At 41.4% G+C, this 13,805-nt stretch overlaps 1 protein-coding gene and 1 long non-coding RNA gene across 3 annotated transcripts; one reads left to right on the top strand and one right to left on the bottom strand.

The window, feature by feature from the left end:
* Positions 1-3,789: 3,789 nt before the first annotated feature.
* Positions 3,790-4,661, bottom strand: LOC137496002 (uncharacterized). The gene is made up of 2 exons (XR_015494038.1): positions 4,624-4,661; positions 3,790-3,953 (listed from the first exon to the last, which is right to left on the bottom strand). It is a non-coding gene; the product is annotated as an uncharacterized LOC137496002 (long non-coding RNA).
* Positions 4,662-6,079: 1,418 nt separating this feature from the next.
* Positions 6,080-13,381, top strand: LOC147843606 (uncharacterized). Of its 2 annotated transcripts, none has more exons than XR_015493993.1 (2): positions 6,080-12,892; positions 13,342-13,381. XR_015493993.1 is itself a non-coding variant. In XM_087257764.1 (2 exons), the coding sequence occupies exon 2, from the start codon at positions 6,871-6,873 to the stop codon at positions 12,610-12,612; it is 5,742 nt and encodes a 1,913-aa protein (XP_087113890.1). In that variant the 5' UTR covers positions 6,080-6,234; positions 6,684-6,870; the 3' UTR covers positions 12,613-13,381. The 2 variants fall into 2 exon arrangements, 1 of the variants encoding a protein (XP_087113890.1); XM_087257764.1 differs by having other exon boundaries at positions 6,080-6,234; positions 6,684-13,381.
* Positions 13,382-13,805: the final 424 nt, after the last annotated feature.

The raw sequence follows: 13,805 nt of genomic DNA, 5'->3' as shown, positions 1-13,805 counted from the left end.
CTCTGTTTCTCTCTGCTTCTTCTCGGGCTTTTGATTCAGCCTCTTCTCGCTGCCAAAGACACATAAAACCACATCATACATTCATTTATTACACATCTCTAAAATACCTAAAAGTCTAGTGCCATGTCACATATGGGACCCCACATTTGGCTGGTTAGTGTGGTCCAATAATGTCGTTTCACTATGTCCAGTCAGCTGCTTTAATCAGCTTTATCAGTGGTTATCAGTTGATAGATATGGGCCAGTAGGGGCCTTCCGCGCAGTAAATGTCACTCAGAAGGCTGTTATCGTCCATTCACATTGTTAATCAGCTATACTAATAGAGAAGAGTCCAGATCTGTTTTACATTACTGTGACGGTTAAGGTAGGGGTAGGCATTAATGAGTTATAATTAATGGGAAATTTAATAAATAATATTAATAATTCTAGTTAACTTCCGGCTGCAGCCGTATGCGATCTATAGCTGATTAACCATGTGGATGGATGATAACAGCCTTCAAATGATCTTCTTTTGCGTTCCAGCAGAAGAAAGTGAAGTCTGAGTAAAGGTTGACAGAACTTGTAGTTTTGGGTGGACTATCTCTTGACAATGGCTTCCAATATGATCATCATAGTAAAAGCTTAGAGATTATAGACACACATTCTTCTCCGGCTGTTATTAAGACTGCTGGCAGCTGCTAACACAAAAATAATCATCTACTATAGGGCCCATGGCAAGTTTCTGGAGCAATGAGTGTCGCAGAGAAAACTAGTAAAGTCAATACACACACACATACCCTCACTGGCCACTTTATTAGGTACACCTGTTCAACTGCTCGTTAACGGAGTGAACGTTATCAAGATTGGAAAAACGTTCGCTGGTCTAATAAGTCTTTATTTCTGCTGCGACATTCAGATGGCCGGGTCAGAATTTGGCGACAACAACACGAAGCAGGGATCCATCCTGCCTTGTATCAACGGTTCAGGCTGGTTGTGGTGGTCCATTCCTTTATAACAACAGTGTTAACAACAGCGATAACACACCATGTCATAAAGCGTGAATCATCTTAGACTGGTTTCTTGAACATGACAATGAGTTCACTGTACTCAAATGGCTTAATTCTGTCCTTCAATTGGCTTGAACTCTGGATCGCTGTAATGTCAGTGTCAATCAGTGTCAATGAGACCGTCCGGAGTGAATGAAGGATCGCCGCACAGCACGACTCTGCAATCCTGCCTGTCACACCAGCAAACTGTTTACATTTCCAAACTGATCTAGAGGGTAACTACATCAAGACATTCAATTCACATTCAGCAAATATTCGTTTTGATGTACAGTTGAAGTCTGAATTATTCACCCCTGACTTATTAGCCCCACTGTATGTTTTTCCCCAATTTCTGTTTAACGGAGAGCAGATTTTCTGAACACATTTCTGAACATAATAGTTTTAATAACTCATTTATAATAATGACACGCCATGAAGACAGTCCATATTATTTGACAAGACATTTCTCAATATTGAGCTTAAAGTGAGGTTTAAAGGGTTAACTAGGTTATTCAGGCAAGTTAGGGTAATTAGGCAAGTCATTGTATAACAGTGGTTTGTTCTGTAGACTATCGAAAAAATATTGCGTAAGAGGTCTAATAACATTGACCTTAAAATGGTTTGAAAAAAATTAAAAACTGTTTTTCTTCTAGCCAAATATATATATATATATATATATGTGTGTGTATATATATGTGTGTATATATATGTGTGTATGGATATGTGTGTGTGAAACCATTAAACAAAGCAATTCGTATTCAAGCGAAACGGCTGATGGAAACATGCTGCGAGAGAGACTTTTACAGTCTATGGAGAGAGAGCACATTTAAATACAGAGGTCCAAAATACAACACATACAGAGAGTTTAGATGCAAATAAATGCACCACACACACACATTAGCTTATCAACAGCAACCGAAACAGCCCCACAACAAACACAGTCAATTCTCAGTTGTCTTTACACCTTGCACTGGCTTTTAGGAAATTGTTCAATGAGGCTTTATAGCCAGATTTATACTGACACAACATACTGTACTGCTGGATGGGAATTTAAAGGTAAAAGATTAAAGGCAAACATGAACTTTGCATCCAGAGCCTCATCAGCCAGTTCAGTTCAGACTTTGGGATCAAATAATAAAAATCTGCATTATTTATGGGCTTTTAATATTCTTGTAATATTTATTAAATGCAACACAGCAATATTTCTATGGCGATCTTTATCATTTTAAAACTGATTGCTTATTCAAGTTAAGCCTTTCATCTAATATTCAATGTTCACTTTTTATTTTAATTGTAGTTTACTGCAGGTATTAGTAATCTTGCTAGGTTTTCTTGCAATTTATGTTTAATATTGAAATTGAATTATGTTTATTTCTTATATATTTAAATAAGTCAATCAATAAGTCGATCATGATTTCATAATATGGGTTTACGATTTACCTGAAATCTTATACAAAGGTACTATAGGCTATTTCAGTACTTATATTAATTTAAGTATATGTCTTAAACTTAAACATTTGTCACCTTTCTAAGACGACAAATCTGACGAGAAACACCTGAGGGAAAAACCTGAGGCAAGACTTGAAGCTCTAAAAGATAATATTCATCAAATGAAATGCAACCGGAGAGCAGTTTTTGTGGACTCTATCTGTCACTCATTAGTATCCTGTTCTCTCATGTCATGCCAAAATTAATATAAGCCCGTCTGGCAGCGTCCACTCCAGCCATAACTCACCTTATATCTGTTATCAAGCATATAAAAATACAGCTCCTGAGATGAAGAGCATCTGACAGGCAGGGCTTATGATGAAACTTCTGCTCAGACAATGATCTGAGGACAGCAGCGATGTTTACGAGCGAGCTAAATGCTGCATTGTGTAACTTAACTATAGTACACAGACGGCACTGTTACTTCATATGTGCTTAAATATCTCTCTGAAATAACGCAAACACTCTCAAAGTGCGTAAAAGAATATTAAGAGTTGAGCATGATACGTGAATACTAGTTAGCGTCCATAGATATATACGTTAAATGTCGCCTACCCTAATGTTGTGTTTTGGACGGAATGCGTCAACAGATCCGCCATTTTAGTACAGGGTAACGCTCCTTTGAAATTAACGCTTCTTTTAAACGAGCGCCATCTAGCGGTCACATAATCTAATGACTATTATGAACTTATTTTATAAATACATATAACCTGACATTAACTTTTTTTCTTACCAACCCCACTGGTCTTTTTCACAAGACAAAATTTTATTGTTGGAAACTGTGTTTTATATATATCTATATTTGACTTTTGCATGCTTGAGGAAGAGACGTTTTACTTGATTTGGGTCATTAAATAACTCATACTACCAATATTATGATATAGGTTGCCTATATCTGCTGTATTCACCCTAAAACCTACAGTAGGTTGACATAAAACCAATGACAACACCCATTCTTGTCTTAAGATATTTTAAGCAATTTTTTGAATAACAGTAAGTTCATGACATGTTACATATATAGTAAATCTGCTGGTTTTAAACATACAGCATAATAATAAATACAGGTATGCAACAACCATAACATTACTCTTATGTCTTAGGACAAATATGATTAACTTTTGATTACCTACACTAAATGTTGACTATTGAAGGTACATTTATAACAACTATTTATTTGTAGACTACTGTATTATCAAACCATGTTGCATACAAATGCATCAACAGACTTAAATGACAGTGTATTGCTGTAGAAGACAAATAAACAACGAGACAGGTGTTTAGGAAGAGTATAGTTTATTTTGTTTGACCTGCAAACTTATCTAAACAAGACTAACTCTCAGAAAACAGACCGAAAACATTATGATGCGCGCGCTCGTGTAGATGACCCGCGGTCGTCTTCAACTGTTGTCTTCAATAGTCCTTCTTTGCTCAACAACTCATCTGAAAAACAAAGCAAAACATTACAACATTCAGACAAAGAGCAGAGAGCATAGAATCACCGAGAGGCGATACTCTAGTGCAATTTGGGAAACAATAACGCGCTTTTTGAATACATTAAATAAAAACAAAGCCGCTGTTTGCCATTGCGACAGCAATGATATCCAATGCACGAGCGATCGCTTTCACTTCAAAATGGCCGAATCTGTTGCTCTTGGTCATCCTAGGCTCTTTGCATAAAGTTAAATCATAACAGTTATCATGGTTTCTATTTCAAACTATAGTAAACTAAAGTTTGAAACTATAGTTTAAAATAGAAGATGAGTGGGCCTCGCTACTCCCACCCACCATAACCCTCGCAGCGAGGTCCCACTACCGGCCCCCCGTGTTTCCCTGAGGGTCCTCGGGGGTTGTTTGTTCCCTGCCTAGGGCTCAAAGGCCGCCTCGCCCCAGGGAGTGCACGGAAAAGACCGGGCGCCAGGCCGTGCCAGTATTCACTGGATGTTGCTCGGCGGCACATTTCGAGCAACAAACACGTAATATTCTTCGCGATATTGCGTTTATGTACGCAAACCGCAAGGAACTACAGCACAGACGGGCCCGGGTGAAGCATCACAAAGCGGACTTCGTGAGTTTGGCGTAGCTCCACTCGTACCGTCGGTATTGAACTCACCTTGGTCAAGTACAAACAGCTACACCGGGCGAACTGACAACACTGACTGAGAGCACACGAGCTTTATAGGAATGCATATGCAAATTTTTACAAGGCACGTCACTGTTGTCTCGTTGTCATGGCGAGCGCTGAGGAGGGCTCACGTGATTGGAGCACAGAGCCTCGGGAATTTGCGTCACGGCTAGTTGCCGTCTGCTGTTGACAAAAATATCTTAAATATAATAAATATATATTTTTACATTTTTGGTGCTCTGTAATATTCTGACATGCAGTAGAATATCGAGACAGATGAATATAATTGGATATATGCCGAGCTAGTGTTGTTCCCATACTTATAAACTTCCGGTGACCGGTTGTTGTGAGTTTTTTTCCATTTTATTCGGTTCCTTTTACAGCATTGATGTTGTGATGCAATTAAAATACATTCAGTTAAATAAACATTCATTTAGTTTTTCAAGCGTAAAACGAGACAAAAGACCCTTTACTCGCACTCGCCCGTCAGAATCAGACTAGCGCAGACGCTCCATTGAATACAATGAGGTCAAATAAATGCTCATATTATAAAGACATGGCGGGGGAAATGTAATTTAATGCAGTGCTTCTTGTACAATCTGAGACCCACTTTATATCGGATATCACTCAGCCATTTTTAAAGAAAACAGACCTTAAACATGCTGATTTTCCCTTTGGCAGTTTGCTGGAAGCGCTTAACCCAGGTTACTGACAAATTAAATGTCCTATTAGCATGCTTCAGCATATACCCTAAAATCCCAGAATATCTTTCGAAAAAGAGTACGGGTTTAACACCACCATCCTGGCCAAATTTACCCACTGGCCTCTGTCCATCATGGCTTTAATACTCTGTCTTCTCTCTCTGTGGTGTGCGGTCTGGTGGAAAACGGCTGCTGTCGCTTCATCCAGGTGGATGCTACAATGGTGGTAGATGAGGAGATTGCTACCCAATAAATACCAAACTAGCTAAATTTAATAATATTTCCCCTAAATGCTCATTTTGTACTCAATATGATGAAACACTAAAGCATTTATTTTGAGAGTGTACTTGCTGTAAAATGTTTTGGGTTGACTTTTTTTAATTTCATTAAAAAATTCTTATTTCCAAACTTCTGTATTTCCCCAAAATTGTATTCTTGGTTACTCTCTGAGTGTAGATCCTTCTCATTGTAAATTTATTATTGATTTATTGTTTTTTATTTATTGTTATCTAGATAATAAATTATTTATTGTTTTTAGTTTTTTTATAGCAAAGTATTTTTCACGAGTCCAACATCGAGCTGTGCAATAAATCATACAATCTGACGCAAGTGAAGTCTTTTTTCGCCACTGTGTTGTTTTAAATAGAGAAAACATTTTACAAATAACTTTTATTCTAAATTGTTCAAAAGGCTTCTGGAACATTCTCTTGCTGACTGATACGCAAGTGCATCGTCACTTTAATGGGCGGGACTTAGAGAAGGAAGAGAAGCAGGTGTGCAGAGCAGACAAAGAGCCCGAACTGAAATCGCTGCAAAGTTAAAGTTATCTTCTTCTCTGCTCACGTTTGCATGCAGATTAAGACAACCAATGATGTATATAGTTGTGCGTGCACAGAAAGTAAGTGTATTTGATTTGTTGATGTAAATGTCTCGTTATTTTAGATCGCGGGTGAAATGCGCCATAGCGCCATAACGCAATAGCGTCTAATGGCCGATTTTGGAGTTGTAACTTATAATAGTTGATAATAAAGCTTGTTTTCATATGCAGTATACCTATTGCACGTAATGTTAACACTTTACATGTACAAATGTAATCGTTTCGTCGAGTTATTTACTACATATACATGTTGATTATTATTTCATTGGAAAATGTGCCTCAGCCACGTTTAGTGATCTATTGGCGCCCTCTTGCGGACAGTTAGGGAACAACTGCTCTAAATGTTTCCATTCATATGGTGCGGTTACTGCAATTTGTATTCATGTTTTATAATTATAAGTATTGTTATTTGATGTTCTAATTGTTATTTATATAATTACTTATGTGAGATTATTTTTGTATTGTTTCAGAAAACCACAACTTATCATCAGTAAATGTTCAACTGAGAAATGGAGTCTGAGTGAATTTCTTTGAATAGATGACAGTAAACAGTTCTGACCGACTGTCTGCAGGGATTCAGATACACCCGAATCAGTGTTAAATTAAAACCTCAGTTACAAAGTGGTCCTTCGAGCCGGAGGCTGAATAACTGCAGAAATGTCATCCCGTTCACAGCAAGAGCCTCCAGCTGTTCGCCCCAGAAGACATATAAAGCCTCCTGCATATCTAGCAGACTTCCAAGTACGTATGACTGGATCTGAGAGGGGATGCCAGCAACTTACATATTCAAGTGATGAAGAAGTTAATGCAGAATATGCTCCATTGTCTACTGAACGTGAGTCTCATGCCTCCACACCTATAAGTCAGCGTTCACCAACCAGTGATCTGGTGCTACAGGATGAATGGCAAAGTACACAGGCAGTGTTTCAGAGAGAAGAAGATGAACAGTATCATCAGTCGCAGCAGTCAGCCTGGGAGGAGATGCAACGAGAGAATGATGAGCTTCGTAGCTGCATCCGACAAATGCCAGAGATTTTAAGTGCATTAAGGGGTCTTAAAGAGGAAAATATTGTAATGAAACGAGAGATCCAGCAGCTAGCCTCAAACGTAGCCATTCAGCATAAGCCAGTCGCTCGGTTACCAGCTCCTCGCCCTGACGTACCAGAAACAGCTCATAGCCAACCTCTGTCCCCCACACAAAGCAGCGATTTCCCCCAGTACCCCTCTGGGCAGATTAAGCAGATAACAGAGCAGATGAGAGATTGCACTGTCTCACCTATACCAGTAAAGCAGCCCCAAGCACTGCCAAGGTATCGTACCCCTAATTCAAGACTAGCTCCTCATCTTCAGCCTCATCCACATAGTGAACCCATCCACTACTATGAGCCCAGAGAGAATTATCCCTCACACTCAGACCAACGAGAATCCTACCATATGCAGCGTTCAAGGATCGTGCCTCCATCTGCAGTGCCATACTCTCAAGAGAGAACATACCGAGGACCTAAGCCTTCTATTCCGTTCTTATCAACATCGGATCCACGAGAGTTTTCAAGGTTGCGCATGGCTTTAGAGAATCTCCTACCCAGTGATGCATCTGAACGTTTCCGATATCAAATCCTCACAGATCATCTACAGTTAGAGGAGGCATTGCTGGTAGCAGATTCATATTGCAACTCAACACACCCTTATACGGACACTATGCAAGCCCTCATTAACATGTATGGTCAGCCACACAAGCTGGTCCTGCAGAACATCGCTGAGGTCATGGATGGCCCCAATATCAGAACTGGAGATGTTGAAGCTTTCAAGCTGTTTGCGCTTCGAGTGCGTTCTCTGGTGAGCATGCTAGAACAGCTGGGTCCTGAAGGTAATGTTGAATTGGACTGTGGGTCACATGTTTCAAGACTGCAAAGCAAACTCCCTCATGAGCTGAGAACTAGCTTCAAGAGATATATACACCCTATGAGAGTAGCTATACCAACCCTCATCGATTTCTCTAACTGGCTAGAGTATGAGCTACAAGTTCAGGATGATGGCGTCAAAACTTCAGCTTGCACACCAGGCCCCAGCCACAAGAAAAGGCTGGAGTATCGTAATCCTAAGGCTGCCAGGAAACCCACAACCATCCTGCTAGGCACAGAGAAACCCATGAGTGGGAGAACAAGTCAACCACAAGCCTCAGAGGTGACACCTAAATCTGCTAGGTTTAAAGGGCGGTTAAGTGCATATTGCCCCTACTGTGACAATACCAATCACTTCTTGAATGGGTGTGCTAATTTCAAAGACCTTACCAAAGAGCAGAAAGAGTCCTGGATTCGGAAAAACAATCGATGTTGGTGTTGCGGACGCAGCCATCATGCCTCAAAATGCACCCTGAAATCCCCCTGTAAGACTTGCAACAGGAGACACCTATGTATATTGCATGACGTAAATGAACGGACTTTAGATTCCACTGAAACAGCCACTAAAGAGAACTCCTGTCTAGTTAACACCACCAAGGATGTCCTGTATGTTGACCGTCCAGTTTATAGCCGTAAAGTACTTCTGAAGGTGAGCAAAGTCATCATTACCAATGGAGACAAATCCATTGAGGCATATGCTGTTTTGGACGACGGGTCGGAGAGGACCATCCTGCTCCATACTGCAGCACAGGAATTAAATCTGAAAGGGCAGCAAGAGGACCTAATACTGCGGACGGTGAGGCAGGACCAACAGGTTCTTCACGGGGCGGCAGTCTCATTCACAGTGTCCCCTGTCAGTAACAAACACAAAAAATTCTCCATTCAAGGTGCCTTTACAGCAGAAAGACTTGGACTGGCAGAACAATCTCATCCCGTTGCTTCCCTCCAAAAGAGGTACTGCCATTTAGCAGGGCTACCCTTGCAGCAAATAGACAGAGTACAGCCTGTACTGCTCATTGGCTCAGATTGTCCACACTTGGTGACCCCAATTGAGCCTGTTCGTCTAGGCCCTCCAGGTGGACCCGCTGCTGTACGAACTCGACTAGGCTGGACACTACAAGGCCCAACACACGAGATTAAGCATGGCCGCAATACTCACCAATGCCTCTTCACCGCTATACCTCATAATGCTGAACTGTTTGCCCAAGTAGAAAGGCTATGGCAGATGGACGTAATCCCATACCGCAATGAGAAAGTAGTGACTCGGTCAAAACTTGATCACGAGACCATCCGACTCCTACAAGAGAAAACTGTAAGAGTTAATGTGGATGGAATTATGCGATATGCAACACCACTGCTGCGTGTACAACATATGCCTACTCTGCACATGCCTAAAGAAGCTGTACTGCCACAGCTCAGAAGCATTGAACGGAAGCTGATGAAAACCCCTGATCAGGCATGTGCTTACAAAGCTGAAATTGAGAGACTCAAGAATGCTGGTTATGTGGAGAAACTACAACCAGGTGAAGCTGAGAAATCACAAGAATCATGGTACATCCCTCACCATATGGTCACCCACAATGGCAAGAATCGTGTTGTGTACAATTGCTCATTTCAGTATGAGGGACAAAATTTGAATAAGCTGCTACTACCAGGTCCCACTTTGAGCCCCACCTTGCTAGCAGTGTTACTACGTTTCCGAGAACACTCAACAGCTCTGAGTAGCGACATACGAGGGATGTTTCATCAGGTGAGGCTGCTCCCGGAAGACAAATCCTTTCTTCGGTTCTTGTGGAGAGACATTGCTGTAGATCAAGCCCCAGAAGTGTACGAGTGGCAGGTACTTCCCTTTGGGACTACATGCAGTCCCTGCTGTGCCACATTTGCTCTCCAAAAACACGTACAAGACCACAGTCAACCCGGAGATCAGGTGAGGGAAGTGATCGAAAAGTCATTCTATGTTGACAACTGTCTTTACAGTCTCCCCTCCAAAGATGGAGCCAAAGATCTTGTTGATCAGCTTTGTGCCCTATTGAATGAAGGAGGCTTTGAACTGCGTCAGTGGGCCAGCAATTGTCCAACAGTAGTCACTCACCTTCCCTGTGATAGAAGATCGAATAACTGTGAGCTCTGGCTTAGTCAGGGACTGCAAGATACCCAAGAATCTACCCTGGGACTGCTCTGGCGCTGTCAGTCAGACACTTTGCACTACAAGCACAGGGAAGTGAACTGTACTAAAGTAACCATGCGCAGCATTTATTCTATCCTGGCCAGCCAATACGATCCCCTTGGCTATATTATCCCCTACACCACAAGAGCGAAAATACTAGTGCAGCGTCTATGGGATAAAAAGCGTGATTGGGACGATCCACAACTGCCTGAAGATCTGCTCAGTTTATGGAATTCATGGGAGAAGGAGTTGTGTGAGCTAGACAAGATAACACTGCCAAGATGCTACTCCAGTCCAGACATGGATGTACCAACTAGCAGACGAGATGTACATGTATTCTGTGACGCGTCGGAAAAGGCTTATGGGTCTGTGGCCTATTTGAGGACAGAAAGCACAGAAGGACAGGTTGAAGTTGCCTTTCTAGCAGCCAGGTCACGTGTTGCTCCCCGAAAGCAACAGTCTATACCTCGCCTTGAACTGTGTGCAGCTCTAAGTGGTGCCCAGCTCTCCAAGGTCTTAGTCACAGAGCTCACATTACCCATCTGTTCCTTAACCCTCTGGTCAGACTCCACGACTGTACTTACCTGGTTATTGTCAAGTTCTTGTCGTTACAAGGTGTTTGTGGGAACACGAATAGCGGAAATTCAAGAACTCACAGCTTCTGCAAGCTGGCGATACATACGATCAGAGGACAATCCTGCGGATAGTATCACAAGAGGAAAAAAGCTGTGTGACTTAGTCAAATGTAACCAGTGGAATCAAGGCCCCTCATTTCTTAAGCTGCCTGTGGAGACTTGGCCAGAGCAGCCATCCTTACCTGCTGAAGAGCAGCAGCACGAACTAAGGCCAGCTGTGTTTTGTGGAGCAATTACAGTCACACCCTTGCCAAATCCACAGCAGTATGAGACAATGACTGAGTTCATAAAAGCGTGTAATCAGCAGCTATACGGGGCGGCCAACATTACATGTGCTGATGAACAAAGAAAACTGGAACAACTTGTTCTTTGTCAAATCCAAACTGAATCCTTCCCTACTGAGATGGCCCAACTAAAGTCCGGTAAACCAGTATCAGGTACAAGCCGATTGGCTTCTCTCTCTCCCGAACTTGACCCTACCACTGGTCTCATTCGGGTAGGTGGCCGTTTAAGACATCGCACAGAAGCAGAGCTGGACTGTACTCACCCCATAGTCCTTGACTCCCACCATCCTGTAACTAAACTCATTATTAAGGATTATGATGAGAAGCTACATCACCCTGGATCAGAACGAGTGTTCGCAGAGATGAGGAGAACATATTGGGTGTTACGAGGACGTGAAGCAGTTCGGAGACATCAGCATCAATGTGCAGAGTGTCGTAGATGGAAAGGGAAACCAGAAGTTCCCCTGATGGCAGACTTGCCACTTGCAAGACAACAGCTCTTAAAACCTGCCTTCTTTTCAACAGGGATGGATTGCTTTGGACCTTACCTGATTAAGATTGGACGGAGAAATGAGAAGAGGTGGGGCATAATATTCAAGTGCCTCACGACCAGGGCAGTGTATATAGATCTTTTGGCCAGTATAGATTCTGATTCATTCCTAATGGCCTTAAGACGTTTTATCGCTCGACGAGGAAAGCCATACGAGTTACTAAGTGATCAAGGCACTAACTTCAAAGGTGGAGAACGAGAGTTGAAGGAATCTCTTGGCGCCTTGCACAGCAAGCTCCAAAGTCATCTTGCCTCCCAACAAATTAAGTTTGTCTTCAATCCACCGGGAGCACCCCACTTTGGGGGATGCTGGGAGAGAGAAATACGTTCAATTAAAGCTGCTCTCCAAGTTACACTAGGGGCACAGACTGTGACGGAGGAAGTTTTAAGAACAGTCTTAACTGAGATTGAAGGGATACTTAACTCAAAACCGCTCAGCTACACATCATCAGACATTTCTGATGTAGATCCAATCACTCCCAACTGCTTCCTCATTGGCCGCAGAGATGCCTCACTGCCCCAGGTGGTGTATCAGGACTCAGGAGTGATAAGCCGACGCCGTTGGAGACACAGCCAGCTGTTAGCAGACCACTTCTGGAGGCATTTTATTAAATACTACCTGCCCAATCTCCAAGTTCGGCAGAAATGGAAAGCAGAAAAGGAAAACCTGCAGGTTGGCGAAGTAGTGATGATTGTCGATCCTCAGCTCCCTCGAGCTCTATGGCCAGTGGGGAAAATCGAGCAAGTACATCCAGGAGCTGATGACAGAGTAAGATCAGCCACTGTACAAGTTGGAAGGAAAACATATACCCGACCCGTAGCACGATTAGTTAAGCTGCCAACCCTTGTTGAAGATTGATCCACTTTAAGGAAAGGACCTTTTGTAAATGTGCGAATTCAATAATTGAATTCGGGGGCGGCTGTTCAAAAGGCTTCTGGAACATTCTCTTGCTGACTGATACGCAAGTGCATCGTCACTTTAATGGGCGGGACTTAGAGAAGGAAGAGAAGCAGGTGTGCAGAGCAGACAAAGAGCCCGAACTGAAATCGCTGCAAAGTTAAAGTTATCTTCTTCTCTGCTCACGTTTGCATGCAGATTAAGACAACCAATGATGTATATAGTTGTGCGTGCACAGAAAGTAAGTGTATTTGATTTGTTGATGTAAATGTCTCGTTATTTTAGATCGCGGGTGAAATGCGCCATAGCGCCATAACGCAATAGCGTCTAATGGCCGATTTTGGAGTTGTAACTTATAATAGTTGATAATAAAGCTTGTTTTCATATGCAGTATACCTATTGCACGTAATGTTAACACTTTACATGTACAAATGTAATCGTTTCGTCGAGTTATTTACTACATATACATGTTGATTATTATTTCATTGGAAAATGTGCCTCAGCCACGTTTAGTGATCTATTGGCGCCCTCTTGCGGACAGTTAGGGAACAACTGCTCTAAATGTTTCCATTCATATGGTGCGGTTACTGCAATTTGTATTCATGTTTTATAATTATAAGTATTGTTATTTGATGTTCTAATTGTTATTTATATAATTACTTATGTGAGATTATTTTTGTATTGTTTCAGAAAACCACAACTTATCATCAGTAAATGTTCAACTGAGAAATGGAGTCTGAGTGAATTTCTTTGAATAGATGACAGTAAACAGTTCTGACCGACTGTCTGCAGGGATTCAGATACACCCGAATCAGTGTTAAATTAAAACCTCAGTTACATAAATGGTTTAAAAAATTATTTTTAATTGAAATGGAAGATTCTGACTGAGGAAGGTTGAATGTGCTTTCCAGTTTGTAACTTGTCTTATAAATGACAATTTTAATGTAAAACTAACAGATTCCTATTTTTTTCTAATGATATATGATGTAATTAATTTGTATTATAAATATATATTTTCATATTTCTTAATTCTAAATCTTAAGTGTGATTGCGTTGACCATCAGACAAGCAATTCAGTCAAAAATAGTGCTTGAAATGTCACTAAAATGCAGTATTTAAATCTCATAATTAAATTTAAAAAATAGGCGAATAAC

Source organism: Danio rerio, chromosome 6, assembly GCF_052040795.2.
Source record: "Danio rerio strain M-AB ecotype USA chromosome 6, GRCz13ab, whole genome shotgun sequence".
Lineage (NCBI taxonomy): Eukaryota > Metazoa > Chordata > Actinopteri > Cypriniformes > Danionidae > Danio > Danio rerio.
The sequence above is the reverse complement of the archived record's forward strand: the minus strand, read 5'-3'. Positions and strand labels throughout refer to the sequence as shown.